At 32.0% G+C, this 18,795-nt stretch overlaps 1 protein-coding gene across 4 annotated transcripts in view; it reads right to left on the bottom strand.

Moving 5' to 3' along the window:
• Positions 1–16,011, bottom strand: part of LOC100377396 (ERO1-like protein alpha) — a 42,067-nt gene extending 26,056 nt beyond the window's left edge. For all 4 annotated transcript variants that reach the window (XM_085495490.1, XM_078013518.1, XM_085495491.1 and 1 more), the window contains exons 1-5: positions 15,824–16,011; positions 8,220–8,339; positions 7,357–7,440; positions 6,219–6,254; positions 3,918–4,083 (exon numbers count right to left, since the gene is read on the bottom strand). In XM_085495490.1, coding sequence (XP_085351616.1) covers positions 3,918–4,083; positions 6,219–6,254; positions 7,357–7,440; positions 8,220–8,339; positions 15,824–15,922 — 505 coding nt within the window. In that variant the 5' untranslated portion in view covers positions 15,923–16,011. The remainder of the gene's footprint in view (positions 1–3,917; positions 4,084–6,218; positions 6,255–7,356; positions 7,441–8,219; positions 8,340–15,823) is intronic.
• Between the last annotated feature and the right edge of the window lie 2,784 nt (positions 16,012–18,795).

The raw sequence follows: 18,795 nt of genomic DNA, 5'->3' as shown, positions 1-18,795 counted from the left end.
GCATACAACAAGAACAAAATCACTGAATAAACCAGTCTTTGAATAACATCATGCAATACACGCATACAACAAGAACAAAATCACTGAATGAACCAGTCTTTGAATAACATCATGCAATACACGCATACAACAAGAACAAAATCACTGAATGAACCAGTCTTTGAATAACATCATGCAATACACGCATACAACAAGAACAAAATCACTGAATGAACCAGTCTTTGAATAACATCATGCAATACACGCATACAACAAGAACAAAATCACTGAATGAACCAGTCTTTGAATAACATCATGCAATACACGCATACAACAAGAACAAAATCACTGAATGAACCAGTCTTTGAATAACATCATGCAATACACGCATACAACAAGAACAAAATCACTGAATGAACCAGTCTTTGAATAACATCATGCAATACACGCATACAACAAGAACAAAATCACTGAATGAACCAGTCTTTGAATAACATCATGCAATACACGCATACAACAAGAACAAAATCACTGAATGAACCAGTCTTTGAATAACATCATGCAATACACGCATACAACAAGAACAAAATCACTGAATGAACCAGTCTTTGAATAACATCATGCAATACACGCATACAACAAGAACAAAATCACTGAATGAACCAGTCTTTGAATAACATCATGCAATACACGCATACAACAAGAACAAAATCACTGAATGAACCAGTCTTTGAATAACATCATGCAATACACGCATACAACAAGAACAAAATCACTGAATAAACCAGTCTTTGAATAACATCATGCAATACACGCATACAACAAGAACAAAATCACTGAATGAACCAGTCTTTGAATAACATCATGCAATACACGCATACAACAAGAACAAAATCACTGAATGAACCAGTCTTTGAATAACATCATGCAATACACGCATACAACAAGAACAAAATCACTGAATGAACCAGTCTTTGAATAACATCATGCAATACACGCATACAACAAGAACAAAATCACTGAATGAACCAGTCTTTGAATAACATCATGCAATACACGCATACAACAAGAACAAAATCACTGAATGAACCAGTCTTTGAATAACATCATGCAATACACGCATACAACAAGAACAAAATCACTGAATGAACCAGTCTTTGAATAACATCATGCAATACACGCATACAACAAGAACAAAATCACTGAATGAACCAGTCTTTGAATAACATCATGCAATACACGCATACAACAAGAACAAAATCACTGAATGAACCAGTCTTTGAATAACATCATGCAATACACGCATACAACAAGAACAAAATCACTGAATGAACCAGTCTTTGAATAACATCATGCAATACACGCATACAACAAGAACAAAATCACTGAATGAACCAGTCTTTGAATAACATCATGCAATACACGCATACAACAAGAACAAAATCACTGAATGAACCAGTCTTTGAATAACATCATGCAATACACGCATACAACAAGAACAAAATCACTGAATGAACCAGTCTTTGAATAACATCATGCAATACACGCATACAACAAGAACAAAATCACTGAATGAACCAGTCTTTGAATAAGTAATACATGGTCTTAGATCTCATGACTAATATCATGAATATAGTGGTTATACTTGATTGTAACGTGCAATGTATCAATAGTTGTTAAGGCAAAGAATGAAATATTAAAGGGGATACTTACACAGATGCTGAAATATTTCACAAGAAATATTCACATCAGCTTGTCTTGTTTTTTTTTAAATGAGTAGGATTCATGATTTTTGACTCAAACCACACAATAAAAATGATGTACAGTAACCTCTATGATTACAGACAATCTCACATTTGAATGTAACTGGAACAGGCTCCCCAGAGTAATGATTGATGACATGTTAAAACAAATGAGCATACCATTATGTTTTGTCATTGCCTGTCTTGGAAACGCACACAGGAAAATAAAACCAATAGGCCATTTAAATCACAAATCAAATTGACAGACCCATCATGTGTGACGTTCATATCAAGACTGAAACATAGTTGAACTCTGGTGACCTTGCCCTTTGTTATATAATATAATTTCCTTTATCATAGTTTGTTTCAATCTAAATATGCATTGTCATAATTAATTTTAAATACAAACAAGTTTTGGGGTTGAACCAACAGTGGGGAATCAGTCTACCGAATGTCCTTAAAAGATGTAAATATCTTACAAAAACATTTGTGCCTTATTTGTTTAATTATTTTAAGGGACATAATTTCCAGCTTTATTCAAAGTAATTCAGATATTTTAGTATAAAAACAAATGCCTCATTGCAAAAAAAAAGTGCTGCATTTAGACGTGAATAGATTCATAAAACATGCAAGATAACAGAAAATCTTAGCTGGCTTTTGTCCAAGTATTTTGTACAGGTGTCTGTCAAAAATTAATGATTCACTGAGACAAATATGAACTGCATTGTGTGACTACTGTATTATATGAAAAGTAAAAAAAAAAACACCCTTTATGAATAGCTATCATGTTGCAAGCTCTGCTTTGTATGCAAATCAACTTAAATAGTTAGTTGGTGTCCAGTGGAGGGAGAAGTCAACAGTACTGTTGCCTCCTGAGAACCTACATCTTCAAACACTGCAATCTTTGTTTGAAGTGAGTTTTTAAACTAGTATTATAAAAACTCTATCATTCTGTTCTAATAGCTGAAACATATTCCTGTGAGTTTTCATTTGTTGAATGAACTGTTTGTCAAATACAGAATACATATATTTTAGAACAATTGTCTTTTTAAAATGTGGATGAAATGTTTTGCTTTTTATGTATTTTTTATGTATTGTTTTTGATTTGATAACTTTGAACTAAACAGATTTTCTATTAGCTTCAGATCTTGATCAAAGTTTGGCACCCAGTTCATAGGAGTGCTTATATTGATTTTCTGACATCTTGTTTTCTGTAAAGATTTATTGGTAGGTTTGCAAATGTGTATCAGATTGTGCAATCTCTCCATGCGTTGGTTTTGAAACCCAGTACGGGATTCTGAGATACATTACCAAGGATATTATTACAAGATAAATCATTTGCTTCATTGAACACATACAACAATGCATATTTCCACTGAGATCAATGACCTTTGATGTGTATCACCAGTGATCAGTCAAGTAGAAACAGTCAAAATATTTTATCAGTTTTTCTCAAGTTTTGCATGATATTTTCATACAGGACATCTGTTGTTCAAACTCAGGGAAGACTTTATACTGATGAACTAGGTGACCAAGTTTGATGAAGTTTGGAATAGAATTAGTAAAGTTATCATGCACACAATAACAATTATTAACGACGACGACAACGACAACGACGACGACAACGCTGGACAAAATTTTTCCCTTAATATACCTTTCCCTTCTATCTTTGATGGTACAGGCAAGGTAATAAAATCTGCCAAGCAAGGCCTGGTTGATGACAGTTAAATTTTGTGACTTTGTTTTTTTTTTAATAAAAATTACTGCCAGTTGGTTAAATTTGAATGAACACCAAAAAGTATCTTAAGAGGAAAATACCTTTCTATCAAATTTAACAAAATCTGTGAAATTGTATTACAAAATGAACCACTAGTCGGTCAAAGGTCAGCAGAAAACAAATCAACATGCATCTGTAGCCTATTATGGCTTGTCTTTGTACCAACCTTGGACAAAAATGCATGGAAGGACAGATGAACAGACGGAAACAAAAACAGAAGTCCCTGTTTCGGACTAGGTCCGACAAGAACTAATATTTTTTTTTACCATTCCTGAACTTGATTTGAATTCATTTTGAAATAACTCAACACAATAAGCCATGCCTTATACATTCATAAATGCCCACAAATAGAATAATATAAATTACAATGAACACATACTGTATACTGTAATATTGCTATAAACAGGGTGAAAACTTACCATCCATTTCACAGAAGCTGAATTGATCGTCATCATGTCTTTTCCAAGATTTAAAAGCCTCTTTACTTTCTTCACTCAGACTGGTATCTAGGGCTCCCAATTGTATCTCCTCATTGGTTTTTGATTCACAAGCTCCACTATCACTTTGCTGGGCCTCTTCAGAATACTGAAATTATAAACGAAAAGTGTCATAACTAAAAAGTGTCATAATTACAAGACTCAAGTATAAAAGAAAACAAGTCTTGATAGAATCCCTGTTAGTTCAATACTGTAATGCATTAATTATTCACTGGGTTTTTATTGGTCACTGTTTTCGGTGATAAGTAAAATCTGCTAAATTAAATCAGTGTGAATATGTAAAATTACAATTAAACTCACTGTTTCCTTGACAAGTTTGTGAAATTATGTCAATATGCTCAAAACATCAAAATAGTGAAATTAAATGTTAGTGAAAATGAATAGTTTCACAGTAGTAAGTATACAAACTGAAATAAATCAGTCATTTTGAATAAAAACATGAAACAAATGACACGAAATTTGATGTAATTATAAAGTTTGATAGTCATCAGTCAATACATGTCAGAGACACAGTTTTAAAATAAAAGTCAGTCAGCCATTTTAAATCCGATCTAAAAACAAAATGATGTGCATCAAGACCTCATAATGTTCAATGTGCATAACAAATTCAAACCTGCATTAAAAGACTGATAAAATATACAATACAAAAAAAATCGGCATACTTGAATAACAACTACAGAAATAATTAGTATAAATAGTCTTCGAATGATCTTCAGTAAATTCTTTTTTTTTTCCATGTTTTAAGTCAAATCTCTGACTTTTAAGAAATATTTGTGTCATGATAAAAAATTATATTTAAGACAGACAGGGATTGATGTATGAATGAAAGATACCCTCTCTATGGTAACCACAATCCATGCAGCATATATTTGACAATTATCAATATGAAAAAAGCATTGATAAAAACAGCTGTTACAAAATAATTAATAAAATGTGCACAATGGATGCGAGATAGTCATCATCATACATGATGGATGCAAGATTTATCATGACATATTTCAAACAGTGTATAGTCAGTATCCACAAACTAGAAAACAGATATCAGCATTCCATTATTTTATCATTATGGTCAAATAATATGATGCATTATTAACATCTGGATAAAATATAAAAAAATAAATATAAAAAAAACATATTTTTATGACACTTCTCCTTACATACTTTACTAAATATAAAAGGTCAACTTTTGTCATCTTTCACAAAATATATTTTGTTTAATGAATGTTTTCAAATGAACCAATAGGAAATGATTTTGTTATTTTTGCAAACAAACTTAAAATGTTCAAAATAAAGAATTAATAAAGCACAGTTCCATGAGTTTACCTTATATTAATTAAGTTCACATGAAATAAATGTATTGTTGTTCTTCAAAAATTTGACTAATTATCACAGAAACACACTTTTAATTTTATAATTTCAACACACAACTTTGGTATATAATTAATATAATTATATTAACTGAGTTCTGAAGTATATTTATGATATGCAGAAACCCACCATATAGTTGTGCAAAAATATGACTGACGGCATCTGTCCTGCTTTTGTTATCTTAAACAAAAACGTGATAATCAAGAAGCAATCTGAGTGATATACATGTATAGAGAATATCCAATTAGTGACCCATGATATCATAGTGTAGTAATTTCCAGCTGTTACATCAGAATCGTTATTCATGTGTGCTTATTCTAAGCTTTTTAGCATGACCTATTCGTTTGCATACAACAACCCTGTTCCTAGAGCATACATGTACATGATGATCGCAGTCGTACAACGTAGTAGAATTGGTAAAGACAGAACTAGAAGTTAATTCAATTTACTCATGATATAAGCACAAACTACATATAAGTGGTATTAGTATTAATTATTCAATCTTCTTGCAACAATGAATAGCTCATAATCTTTCTTCAATAAACATGAGAAACAGTAAGAGCTTCAGCTTGCATAGCTGCCATTTTGACTGGTCAACGATGAGGTCATCATGACCATATATGGAAGTGCTATATCACTGATACACAAATGCTTATTACTGGCCAATCACTGCACAGCTACAACTCAGGAATCTTTTTAGTTTTTACTCAAATATGATTTATTATTCAATTTTTTTTTTACAAAAATCCCTTGTAGAGCAATATGAACCAAAAACATAAATGTGAACTTTAAGAATATAATGTAAGTAGAATTGAGGGCAGGGTAAAAAAGCAAAGTACTGTACTGCAGACTTACCTTATTCTCTGGTTTAAAACCTTTAGGGAGCTCATCCTGAAAAACAATATTTTTTGTTAATATCATATAAATATTAAAACATGATTTTCTTCAAGATTATGTGAAAGGCATGAACTGACCATCTGTCTCAAATATCTATTTTATTTGAAATTTATCTTTTTATAGCTCAATGACAATCAATTTTAGAAAAAAACTGTAAAATAATACACAAAAGATTTAGGAGTTTATCCCTTGAAATGCTATAATTTTACTGTAACATTTTGTGTATATTTATGCATTTTTCTAATCTCTAATTGGCTAAATGTATTCATTGAAATCATTACATGTGCAAGTAATTGCAGGTTTAAATTTGTAGAATTAAACACACACTATAAACAATTCTTGACTATAATCATTGTAATCAACAGGTACCTGTCCTTGTAAGACAATATTGATAATTACCCCCACATGTCTGTCACTGAACAAAATTTTAAGATATAAAGATATTTCTTTGTTGAGGGAAACAATGGTAAAATGCCATAAGGTCTAAAAATAATGTATTTTCACTTCATTTTGTACATCAATTTTCTCTGATACCCCATATTTTTATTCAATTTCCCTCATTTCCAACATCAAACGTCACATATGTAACAATAAAAAAATTGACAAAACAGTTAATATTAAGTAGCATTCGATCTTTAAAAATTTACAGAATAAGCCTCACATACACAGATATGAGAAAGAAAGTATTTTATAGAAAAACTACATTCTTTTTTCTCTGTTATATTCTAAAACCTTGTTCTTTGATATAACACATAAGCAGATTATCAATAGAGTTTTTTAAACAAATGTATTCTGAAATATAGTACAAATAATACATATTTTTCATGAAACATAATATTATTCTGATTTTCTCTTTATTTGTGACCCAATATAATGTATAACAATTAACAAGGTCAGGATGGTAATTATGTGTATAATAACACTACGTGTTATAACATGGAAATGAAATTATAAACTCAAATTAATACGACATTATACTCAGATTATGGATGGAGAGAGAGGGTTGTACATTTAATAAACTTGTAGCTAGTTCTGATGAGATGTAAAAATAATTTCATTGCATACATTGTAAAATGCAATGGTTTGGTATACTTACAGGTGTACATGAATGAACTGAGCAATCCTTGAAGGCACATTGGCCATCATCAGGCCAAAATGGACACTCTCTGTGTAAATTCACCTGTATCAACAGAAAATAGATTTTAAACTGAGTAAAGTAATTATTCTATAAAAGTAAAGTTTATGAAACATTAATATAATGATTCAAATTAAATTGGTTTTCTATTGTTTAAAATGGCAGATAGATACATATTATTTTCACATGACAATGGTGCATATATTTGTAACATTAGCTGATATTGTAACATCCATTTATTTGTGTTCAAATATCATGTGAAGAAATAATACTGTTTTTATTGTAGTTTTACTAGAATTTCAGTCTGGATTACTTTAAATGATGCAATGACACTTAACAACTGAGTTAAGGATTTTATGGCATTTGGAAAGACAAAATTTCAGGAAAGTCAGTGACACTCCATGTTGTTAGAACCTCAGCAACATTTTAACTGCTACAAAATATCATGATTTTAACAGTATGTCTTTTTGGCACAAAAAGTTATTTATGTGATAAAAAGTGATATCACTAGTACTTAGAGCTGGTTAATACTCATGGCATCACGGGCTACCCGTAATGTTACTCGTATAAACAAGCTTGTACAAATAACATCATAAAATATTAATGAATGTATTTTCGAATACCAAGCACACTAAATAGTTAAGGTTTTGGCAGATTGGTGAATGAGCCTATAAAGTGGCTGAATTGCTATAGAAAAATTTTAACAGAAATTAGTCGACCCAACTAACAGAGGCATTCAAGTATGATAATTTACATATGATACCACAATAAACAGTTACATGTATGTCTATATTGTGTATACTTAGAAGAAAAGGCTCACTTACTTTGTAAAATCTGAAAAAGTTTTTTTCTAATAACTCAACTAATCTTGGATGAATTTTATAATTATTAAAATAATCTACAGTGTCAACCTTACAGCTACAGTCATCAACTTCTCCATACAGCTGAAACAGAAAGAGAAAGAAGGCAATATAAGTAATTAAACATTTAGATGGATTTAAAAAGTGTTACCATATGCTTGGGTATGTAATCTGCCCAACACATTCAATATACACTCCACATACATAAATCACAGCAATAATCGACCATAATCAGCTATAAATATTAATTTTCTTTCATATGACTAAAATAGTCAGTAAATTAACAACAACACAAAGAGTATAAAATAACACAATGATAAATTATTGAAAAGAACACTGAGTTTGATTTTAAAATGATGATAAATTGTTACTGAATTTAAAGACTTACAATTGGACTATATGAAAACTGAGCTATGTCTAAGACTAACAAAATTGTTAAGGTAAAAAAGAACACTATTAGGCTGTGCATTTCCACATTTAGACAAGAACCTAGAGTATGTATTGTACAATCACTCTCTCTGTTATAGTATTTATCAACAGTCAAATTACACGTGTACTAGTAGGAAAGTAATTTGCATATTTATCACCTAACTGAATTACTATGGCACACTTGCACACTAAATGATGGCAAACAATAACAGAATATTCCGACAATTGGGTAATTTAGCAAAAATACATACATCACCAATTATCAGTACCAAATTGGAGACTGGACCAAATTTATCCATAAATATATTCCCAGTGAATACAATGAACACTATTTATACACAAATACAGTGTAGAAATTAACTTAATCTAAAAATAGATTTATACACTGGTGCTCATACGTGTTTGTATCAGGCACTCATTTCATAGACTTGGATCATATATCACTTGAGTGCACAAATTATAGGTAAACCTTACTATGATGCATTGCAGGCAATATTACCTATATGTTCATGTTACATGCCGAACAATTTTAATCCCTGTTTGCAGAGGAATTACAATTGCGTTCATGTTAATCAGGACCTACACTGAGATGCACTCGTGCCTTCATACACCTGTTTTTGTTGAGCTGCTAATGTGAAATAAAATGTCATCTTTTTTCCATATATTAGTAAGTGCTTTTACTTTGGCATTTAACTATGCATGTGTCTTTCTCGACAAGCGAGCTGCACATCCCTCCAAAATTCATCACAGAGGGTGTAATATCAGTTTATGCCAAACGTTGAGACAGCCAATCTTAGCATGTGACAAGTTTTGATCCTGACACTTATTGGGACTGGAATAGGTTCCAACCTTTCACACACACATTTTCAGTCCTAATTCTTGTGCTGAGATCTGTGAATGAATGCCACTAATAACAATGGCTGACACACACTGACAACATTAGTACAATTGACCAAGTGGTACTTCTCTCAAGCTATGGCATTCACACACATGTATATTATTATTAATATTTATTTTTTTCAGGAAAAAAAATTGTCATCAACATTTTTTTTACCCTATAAATTTAAATAAGTTAATAATGCGTCTAAACACATTTTGTATGCTACAGTGGTTAACGAAAGGTGAACACAGGTGACAGTTGGTGGAAACACTGTAATGTGAAAAACAGCATGCTAATTTTCGGAAAGAGGAAGTGTAGCGATATTGATTAGTCGAAAAATAAAAATATGAAGCATGCCACTCACTGTGTAGCAATTATGCTGCTGCTAGATGCTTTAGTTATCCAACACTAACTACAGGATAATTTATGGTTTGACGTCATAGAACTCAGAAATATGGACATTACTAAAATACAACCCAAATTTATCTATGAATAAGCACATTTTCAACAGTTACATTTGTTGATGGAATAGTGACGAATAGTACTGATATTGAATCTTCCAAATTGTTAAATTTATTCTGTTACTTTGCATGAAATGTAGTTATTCAGAGTGAGTGATGTTTTCACTGATGGCCTAAACACTAGTAGTAATGTACAAAATATACATGTATCACTAATCCACACTACATATGGTGTATATCAATTCCCATTATTTATACATGTTTGGACCATTACATTTGATTGTCTGAATACGCCGTTCTGATCAGGTGAGAGCGTGTTTTTAATTATGCAAGCTGTGGCAAAATACACCGAATACATGTACTACGTTTTTTTATGTTTTGAAGTAGGCTCCCAAACATGAACACACAATAATAGTAATCCTGCTGTCAACTGAAATTGGCAAAAATAATATTTTGCAATGAAGACATAGAGTGCATTGAACAACAATGCGACTCTTGGGTATTTTGATTCAAAAAAGATAGATAGAAAATTATTTTTTCAGACGCTAAGAAAATGAATACCGTCTGCAGTGGTTTGCTCATCAATCCACAAGCTTTATCCACAAGTTTTGTCCACCCTTAAAATATAATCAAGTGTACAGCACCAAATGACTTCAGTATTTTTATTAAATGGTGTCGGATTCTAACATTTTGTTTTTTGACGTACATACAGATAATTTCAGTTGATGAATTGGCAGTAAGTAATCACAATTAAGATTTTAGCTGTGATTCCTGAACTTACTCTTCTGGTGGCAACATTTAGTTTTCAACAATAAGATTTTGAAATGAACAGCGAAAATCGAAATCCTATTTTAATTTTAGGATGTTTCACAAAGCTAGGGGGCCTTTTTGGTAATTTGCACATTTTTAGTTACCAATGAGCACAATCAGCTGGCACACAAGTAATAATACAATAAATGTGATTAATTTACTGATATTTACAATGTACTATATGGGGGCAGCCATCTTGAATATGAAATTAATAAAGAGACAAGTGGAGAAATGCGTTTTTCCGATTCCTACAAATCAGTGAATAAATAAACTAACTTTCATAACCACAAGACTCGTTGGGGTAACATTGAGCTAACAGCAAACAAAATTCGTCTGAATTCATAATTTTTAAAATGGAAAGTGTAGAACAAATATGAGATCCACAGAAAATTATTGCAAAGACAGTTACCTACAAATAATATTTATACATTGTTGATCATTCATTAAATTCATACATCAGAATTATGAAAACACAAAATGAAAATCTACTAATGTACTGGTAATAACTGAAATAAATGTTTACCATTTCCAGACAGCAGGTAACACACTATGTGTAACATATTCCCATTGATTCATGGTAATTTAAATGTAAAATATTACACTAAACAATGTTTTGTGCTTCGACATTTGTTTTTTTTCATCAATAATATCTAGGTATAAAAAAGGTATTTAGAAAACAAAAATTTTGTCACACATACAATTAAATTGTCACCTTTATTTTATTACATTGTATAGGCAATACCAAAATCATGTAATAAACAAACTTGAACAGATACCATGTACTATAAGCACTCAATAACTATTATAATATGTGATAACTCTGAATAATGGTTTGAATAGGAAAATGAAAAGTTTTTATAAACAGACAAAACAGACAGACAAATGATGATAAGTTTCTATAAATTCAGAACGATCCATGATAACTTTTAAAAGATACATTAAATATGCTGGCAATGTAACTTTAAAATAAATTGCTAACTAAATTTAAATAACAAAAGTAATGTCATCATTAATGATTGACAATTCAATTAATGAGCGAGCTATCATATCAATAATAAATAACATTTTTCAATAAAAAAAACAAAAAAAACATAAAATTACTACCAAGCGACCAAGTCAAGTAAACGCTCACCATCAAAACAATTGAAATACAGTTTACTCTCAACAAAGTAGTCAGGTACTGGTTGCTAGGTACAAGGCTCACCTAACTTCATCACAAAATGGTTCATATCTAATTTTTAATACAGCCATCAGAACAAATATTATATAAACTTACATCCCCTAACCTAAACAATGTATCATTTTTTATCAAAAACACATATTATATTGTATCAAAGCAATTATGCTTTAAACAAAATTTTGAAATAATTTTTTTTTTAATACAAATGACAAAAAATATTAAAACTCTAAAACCAAAGATTTTAATACAGTCACAAGATGACACAGATCTGATAGGGAGCCAGCCAAGAGCTGATTTTGTGTAGGAGAGGCACCCAGTATCATCCCTGACAAATTACTAGTCAATTTGCATCTTGTAAACCATTTTTACTAATAGCATGGCATTTGTGAAAACAAAATTCCATGACACTACAAATGTATATCACAGGACACCAAAGAAACTATCATTGCTACAGACTGAATACATATATATGTCTTTAATTCATTCATTAAAAAACAGTGACTTGATGACCAGTCTTAGTTTGGCTAAAAAGTATTTCAACCTAGAGGTGGACTGAGTTAGTTTCTGACAGTAATAATACTGCCCTTAGTGGTGGTATATAGCTTAAGGTAGAATGCTATGTAGCATTCTACCATTCTACCTAGCATTCTATTAAGAAAATGATATTTTTACCTTTGTGTATACAAAAGTAAAAATATTATCATTTTCTTAATTTTTCATATTTGATATTTCATGTTCCAAGGATAAAGATAATCAAATAAAAATATGGGGTTACCATACTCCGTTCAAAGAAAATCAATGAACAAAATGGAGTGAAAATAGCATGTTTTGTCTGTTTTATGGCATTTTACCATTGCTTCTTATGGAACAGATATACCGGTATCTAAAAATTTTGCTTGATGACATATGGTGAAAAAAGATATAGTGTCTTACAAGGTACTTTTTTTTTATTATATGTAAACTTGCCAATATTTTTAGTGGCTTTTTAATCGAGGGAATGTGTTTACATCATGGTGTATAGAAATTGTTGCTAAAATGACATTTTATGCATATTATTTTACAGCTTTTCTCAAAAAACAGATTGACAGCGAACCAAAAAAATTCACATACTGTTGACGACTAGTGATACTAAAACAAATAGACACATTTTGACATAAAATATTTCTACTGCTATGTTTGCAAAAATATAAGTAGAATTCTACCTTTAAACATGGTACTAAAAAAATATACTATTCACTCTACGTTAAAATTGATGCAGCTGCTCTGTTATCAAATAACAAAACAAAAAATCTGAACATAATATTATATAAATGAACCTGAATATAGGCCAAGGTGAACACCATTATCACATTCTTTGAATCAAAATAAATGCATTTGACAGATTTTTTGTCTCTTATTATAAGGATTAAAAAATATGTAAAATTGGAGAAAAAGACAGTGTAAATTAATGTTATTTTTATGGGGAGAACTCAAATACTACAATTTACACCATTAGAAGCACATCTCTAACAAAAGCACATGTAAACTAACACTTGTGTGTATTGTATACTGCACTTTTAAAACATGACTTGCCTCTGTATGCACTACTAATAGAACAAATATAGTAAGTAAGTACTATTACATTAATAGATAGTAAAATAACTTATATCTCATCACAAGTCCCAGCCATGTATTTATTGTAGCAGCAATTTAAGCAACACCTACCAAAGTAATCCATGTTAATTTTAAGAAGTTTTGTAAAAGAATGGCAAGTTTATATGAGTAGTGTTCACGCTACACAAAGTACGGGCTAAGATTTAAGCTGATTTAGGCTTATCTCACATGTTTGCATTTCGGCTAGACATAATTATGTCCACGCACTGAGAGGGCCAGTCCTTAGCACGGCTAAGGGGCGCCATCAGTCAGTGATCTTTGTTAAGCCGCTGTTTACAACTGAAAAATTTCTGCTGCTGACATGTTTCGTTCTAATTTTGAAGCGACATGCACAGAAACACGAGTAAAGTTGTACCCAACTCATTTGGATGCACAGAAACAGTATACAACAGCGTAACAGAATGCAGAGTTTTATTAATGCATGTTGTAGAAAGCGAACCAAATTCATTTTGTCTACGTTTGGAGCTTCTGTACGCTCTACTACAGCGACCCGATCAGTGTGGAAGCGTGTGCGGAGTAATGACTGGTGGGATAGACAATTTTCCTGAAAGTCGAAGATACAGTGTTTCTCATGCACGCACATGTCGTTTTGGGGTGTAACGTAAATTTGCACGTGTGATATTGTGCCAAGTGTACCGATCAACGTCACAAAAATTAAATTCCCTTCTATTGCCTATCAGCAAACTGTTTTTTTCAGCCTGACAAAGCAGGAATATTTTTGCACCCCATTCTTGCTACTTCCGGGAAAGTTGCTTATATAATCGTTATACGAACATGGGACAAAGCAACATTCCTCTATAACTTCAGACTAATCAACGTTTCTTCAAACCATGCGTCTTCTAGGTTGTTTCTATGTTATGTCTGAGCTTGGTTGCCATTTGGAAATGAGAAAGTTGCATATATTTGATCACATGCATAATATTCACAGCCAAAGGTCGCCACAGAGGGCGCTTAGCTCTGTGCTAAGCATTCGCGCACAATTCGTTAGCCCATTCGAAGGGTCTGGACCACGCCTTAAATTCGGATCAGATTTTACCTGTACTTAGCATTCCTTAGCCTGTGTTAAGCATTCATGCATGTTTTCGTAGCACAGGCTAAGGAATTTGACCTCTTAGCCCGTGCTAAGGAGCTGTGTGTGAACGCAACTATAGATGAATAGAAAATTAGCAAAAATTTAGGGGAAGTACTGAGCTGGGTCAACTTTTCCAATATTGCCAGTAGTGGTGGTTGAAATTGGCCATAATTTGTGAACTTTTCAACTCCTGTGAAAATGCTATGCTGTTTTACTATTTTAAAAACTAGAGAAAACCACTCTTTTAATAATATTGTTAACATTTTAACACTTGACTATTGCCCATTTTACTTTTCAACTTTAGAAAAGTTGGCTGCTATAAAGAACCATCTAGCACTCAAATCATGCTGCGTAGAACCCTGAGCATTATTGCAACACACCTAGGCAAACAGATAGCTACATTGCTGTAATGATATAGATTGTTTATAAATACAATAATAATCACAACATTGCAACAAAGTCGGTTCACTTTGCTGCAATGTTGCGATTACCTGTTAATAAACAATCTACTGGTTTACCAATACAGCAATGTGTTGTTTACCAAGCTGTATTGCAATATTGCTAGACAGTTTTTTATGGCAGCGACAGAAATGAATTTTCAATTTTAATTTTTCAAAATAGAAACTCAGGGGCGAATCAGAATCAGATAAAATAACAAATGCAAAAAAAAAAAAATCTGCAGGGATTACCCACCGTCGTTCAATTAAGAGACATACCCTCACATAAGGGACGGTGGTCCATCCCTAAACATACCCTCACATAAGGGACGGTGGTCCATCCCTAAACATACCCTCACATAAGTGACTGTGGTCCATCCCTAAACCACAGTCCCTCAACACTGTGCCTAAACATACGCTGCAATAAAAATACTATGTGGTTGCTAAACCTCGCCACAGTCCTTCAGTATCAATCATTGAGGGACTGTGGCCTCGTGTGTGTGGCACACCGTGGTCAACATTCAGCTAATAAGTACGAATCGAAGTCCACGTCATGGTACACAATGAATGTCAAGCTGACGTGCCACAAAATAAAATTTACAATGATGTCGACCGCCATAAACCCACTAGTGAATTTAAAACTCACCTGGCAAAAACACCGGTTAACAGAGCTGGTAGTATTCTTCGGAAACGTTAAACATATTGAAGTGAATACTAGTGAAATTAGGAATAAAATCCTGGCCATCGCGAGGGTATAATTTGTCCGTCCACCCTTAATATGTGGCCTTTCTCACGACCAAACGATCAGGTAAACAACTATTACTTCCTGTTCGGGGATTCCGGAAGTACTTTTTGCTTACGCCGAATTGAAATGCAAATACACAATTGTGAAAATAGATCTTGGGTTGTCAAAAAAAATAGACAATTAATTTGAGCTAGTTACACTAGCCTGGTTATAGTAGGATGCTTGAGATGTAGGTAACACAGCCAACACAACTTTTCTTTGCAGCGACAGAGTTGGAATTTAATAATTCGCGTTGCGCATTGATATATATATATATAGTTGACGCTATGGCCTCAGGTCAAGCTCCGATATTTTATGATGTACACGTAGAATTGTGGGAGTGAGTCATCAAGAAGACTGGCCGACAATGCATTATTTTCACACTTTGTGTGTCGTAGCACTGATTTGTTACCTTCTTATTGGGTGTATACATGTCATGATTTTGAGAATGGTGGGAAGTACTAGTTTACACTAACTCAAAACCAGGCTGACAAGTTACATATAATTATATGAAAATGAAATAAACCAACTAAACACTAAAGCCACTAAGTCAAAAATGTTACTCCCAAACATGACAGATGAAGAAAAAAATGATAGCTATGATGAACAACAATGAAAATAAAACAATTATAAAACTAGCTAAATACATATATGAATGTTTCAAAATTAGAGAAAATAATATGAGAAAGTCTCCAATGCCATCTCAATAAACCACAATATTAATATCAAGGCATATCTGCAAGGTTTTTTTCTGTTATCATCATTTTTATGATATTTTATCTCATTGTCTTTCTTGTTTTTCCTTTCATCCACACTTTATTGTAATTTAACTCAAGATCCTATAAAGAATACGATATCAATAAAGTTTATTATTATTATTATAAAAGCAGTAATGGCAGCTTGATCAGCTCAAATTAAATACTGATAATACATATTACCACGATAATTAATAACTAATAATTAAAACTGGCAAAAAAGTCTCACAAGATAAAATATTAGGGTCATCACTGATACTATAATATTTGACCTTGTATATATATTTGGCTGTAATGTAATTTGCACACAATTACCAGCATCAGCCAATGTTGTTTGATCCGTCGCTGGTGATGAAAAATGACCGCGTTGAAGGTCAAAACCCCAGGTCAAAACCACTACGTTTACCACAACTTGATCACAATGATAGTGTAGTAGAAAGTAGGGTAGAAAAACCTTAATACCTTAAAAATAACAATAAGTTTTATGATTGCTTCATAGATTTCAAAAAAGCTTTCGATAGTGTTTGGATAGCAGGTCTGTTCTATATAATGTTAAAAGCAGGAAATAATAATAATAGTTTATTACGCAACTGTAATCTGCTGTGTGCACAGTAAGGTGAAAATAAAATAAAATAAATAAAAGACATACAACTGAAAAAACTAAAAATTTAAAAGGTCTAATAACTACAAATAAATCGAAAAGTAATAAAAATACAGTAAATAAAGCAAAGTAAACCCAAGTAAAGGTTCTCCCTACCCAGGGGTTTACACAGGCGGTGCTTTGTGTGGTATTTTTTTAGATATAGTGAAAGAGCACTGTTATTTTTCGTAATTTTTAAGAACAGTACGTCTTTGTTACGTCTTCACTGGAGGTAATCATGATTTCGCAGTTTTTCAGTAAGATTTTTCTTTCATTTTAAAATAAAATGTTTTTCATCTTCAATGTCGCCTTGATCACATATTTTTACAGACTTTTTCTGTTGCTGGTTTACTCCTTCTACCTAGTTCAATTTCCAAAATGTGATCACTAAGCCTGAATTTTGGTAACATTCTACCATAGACAGTATAGTTCTACTATAGATGATTCTACGCAAGCTAAAGTTTTTTAAATTTCATTTAGGTAATTTTCAATTCAAATGTTTATTTATTTATTGCCCCCAGTCTTGTCTTTACTACTAGTGGATGAGTTTAGCTGCTTCTTCCAAGACTGTTTGTATTGATATGTTAATTTCACTTTTATGATGTTTGTTAGCTGGCTAATATTATCTACATTGTGCTGTTCTTTTGCTTCATCCAGTCAACTGGTCAAACAGTTTCAAGCATAATGAATTTGATATCATTTTATGATTCAGTATTGAATGTCGGACACTAAATAATGCCTTCATTGCTTTATTCTTTAACATTGATTGTGCTAATTTAAACTTCAATTTCCCATCAGGTGTAATTATTCAAGTTGATGTTTTTAATTTTTTCAAGTTTACATATATATTTTTCACCGAGATACGATATAGAAAGAAACTTCATAAAGTAAAACCAACAAAATATTCATAAACATGACAAAAATAACAATAAAAAATAAAAAAATGCTATCCTAATAATTGGATTGTCAATTCTGATGTGTGACATTACGTATGACCTATATAAAGTTTGGACACAATCGGTCAAAACATGTGAGAGATATGGCTCTGGAACTGTAACTGTGGTTGGTTGAAATACCATAACCCTCCAAAAACGAAATCAGTGAATACATTTATCGATAGTTGGCGATATCATAAGAATTTGTCGTTCAGCTATTAAAGTACCACGAAATGTTATCCATTTGTGCATTGTCCCCATGTTAGGCAATGCAGTCTTGTCACCCCTCCTCAAACAGACTTGAGTTCAGGCCTCAGATACGTGTGGCATACTTAAATATTAGAATCTACCGGAACCCACACACACACTAGTATCGTAAGTCGTCTCTACCTTTCTTATATATTGTCAAGTGCCCTTCAAGTTCGTGTTAATCAGTGCGCATATTTTATTTATTTATTCGAGAACCATCAGGTTACCATAATGAAAGATTTGTTCAAAATATAC

This window comes from Saccoglossus kowalevskii, chromosome 2, assembly GCF_978046115.1.
Source record: "Saccoglossus kowalevskii chromosome 2, keSacKowa6.1, whole genome shotgun sequence".
In the NCBI taxonomy this organism is placed as follows: domain Eukaryota; kingdom Metazoa; phylum Hemichordata; class Enteropneusta; family Harrimaniidae; genus Saccoglossus; species Saccoglossus kowalevskii.
The sequence above is the reverse complement of the archived record's forward strand: the minus strand, read 5'-3'. Positions and strand labels throughout refer to the sequence as shown.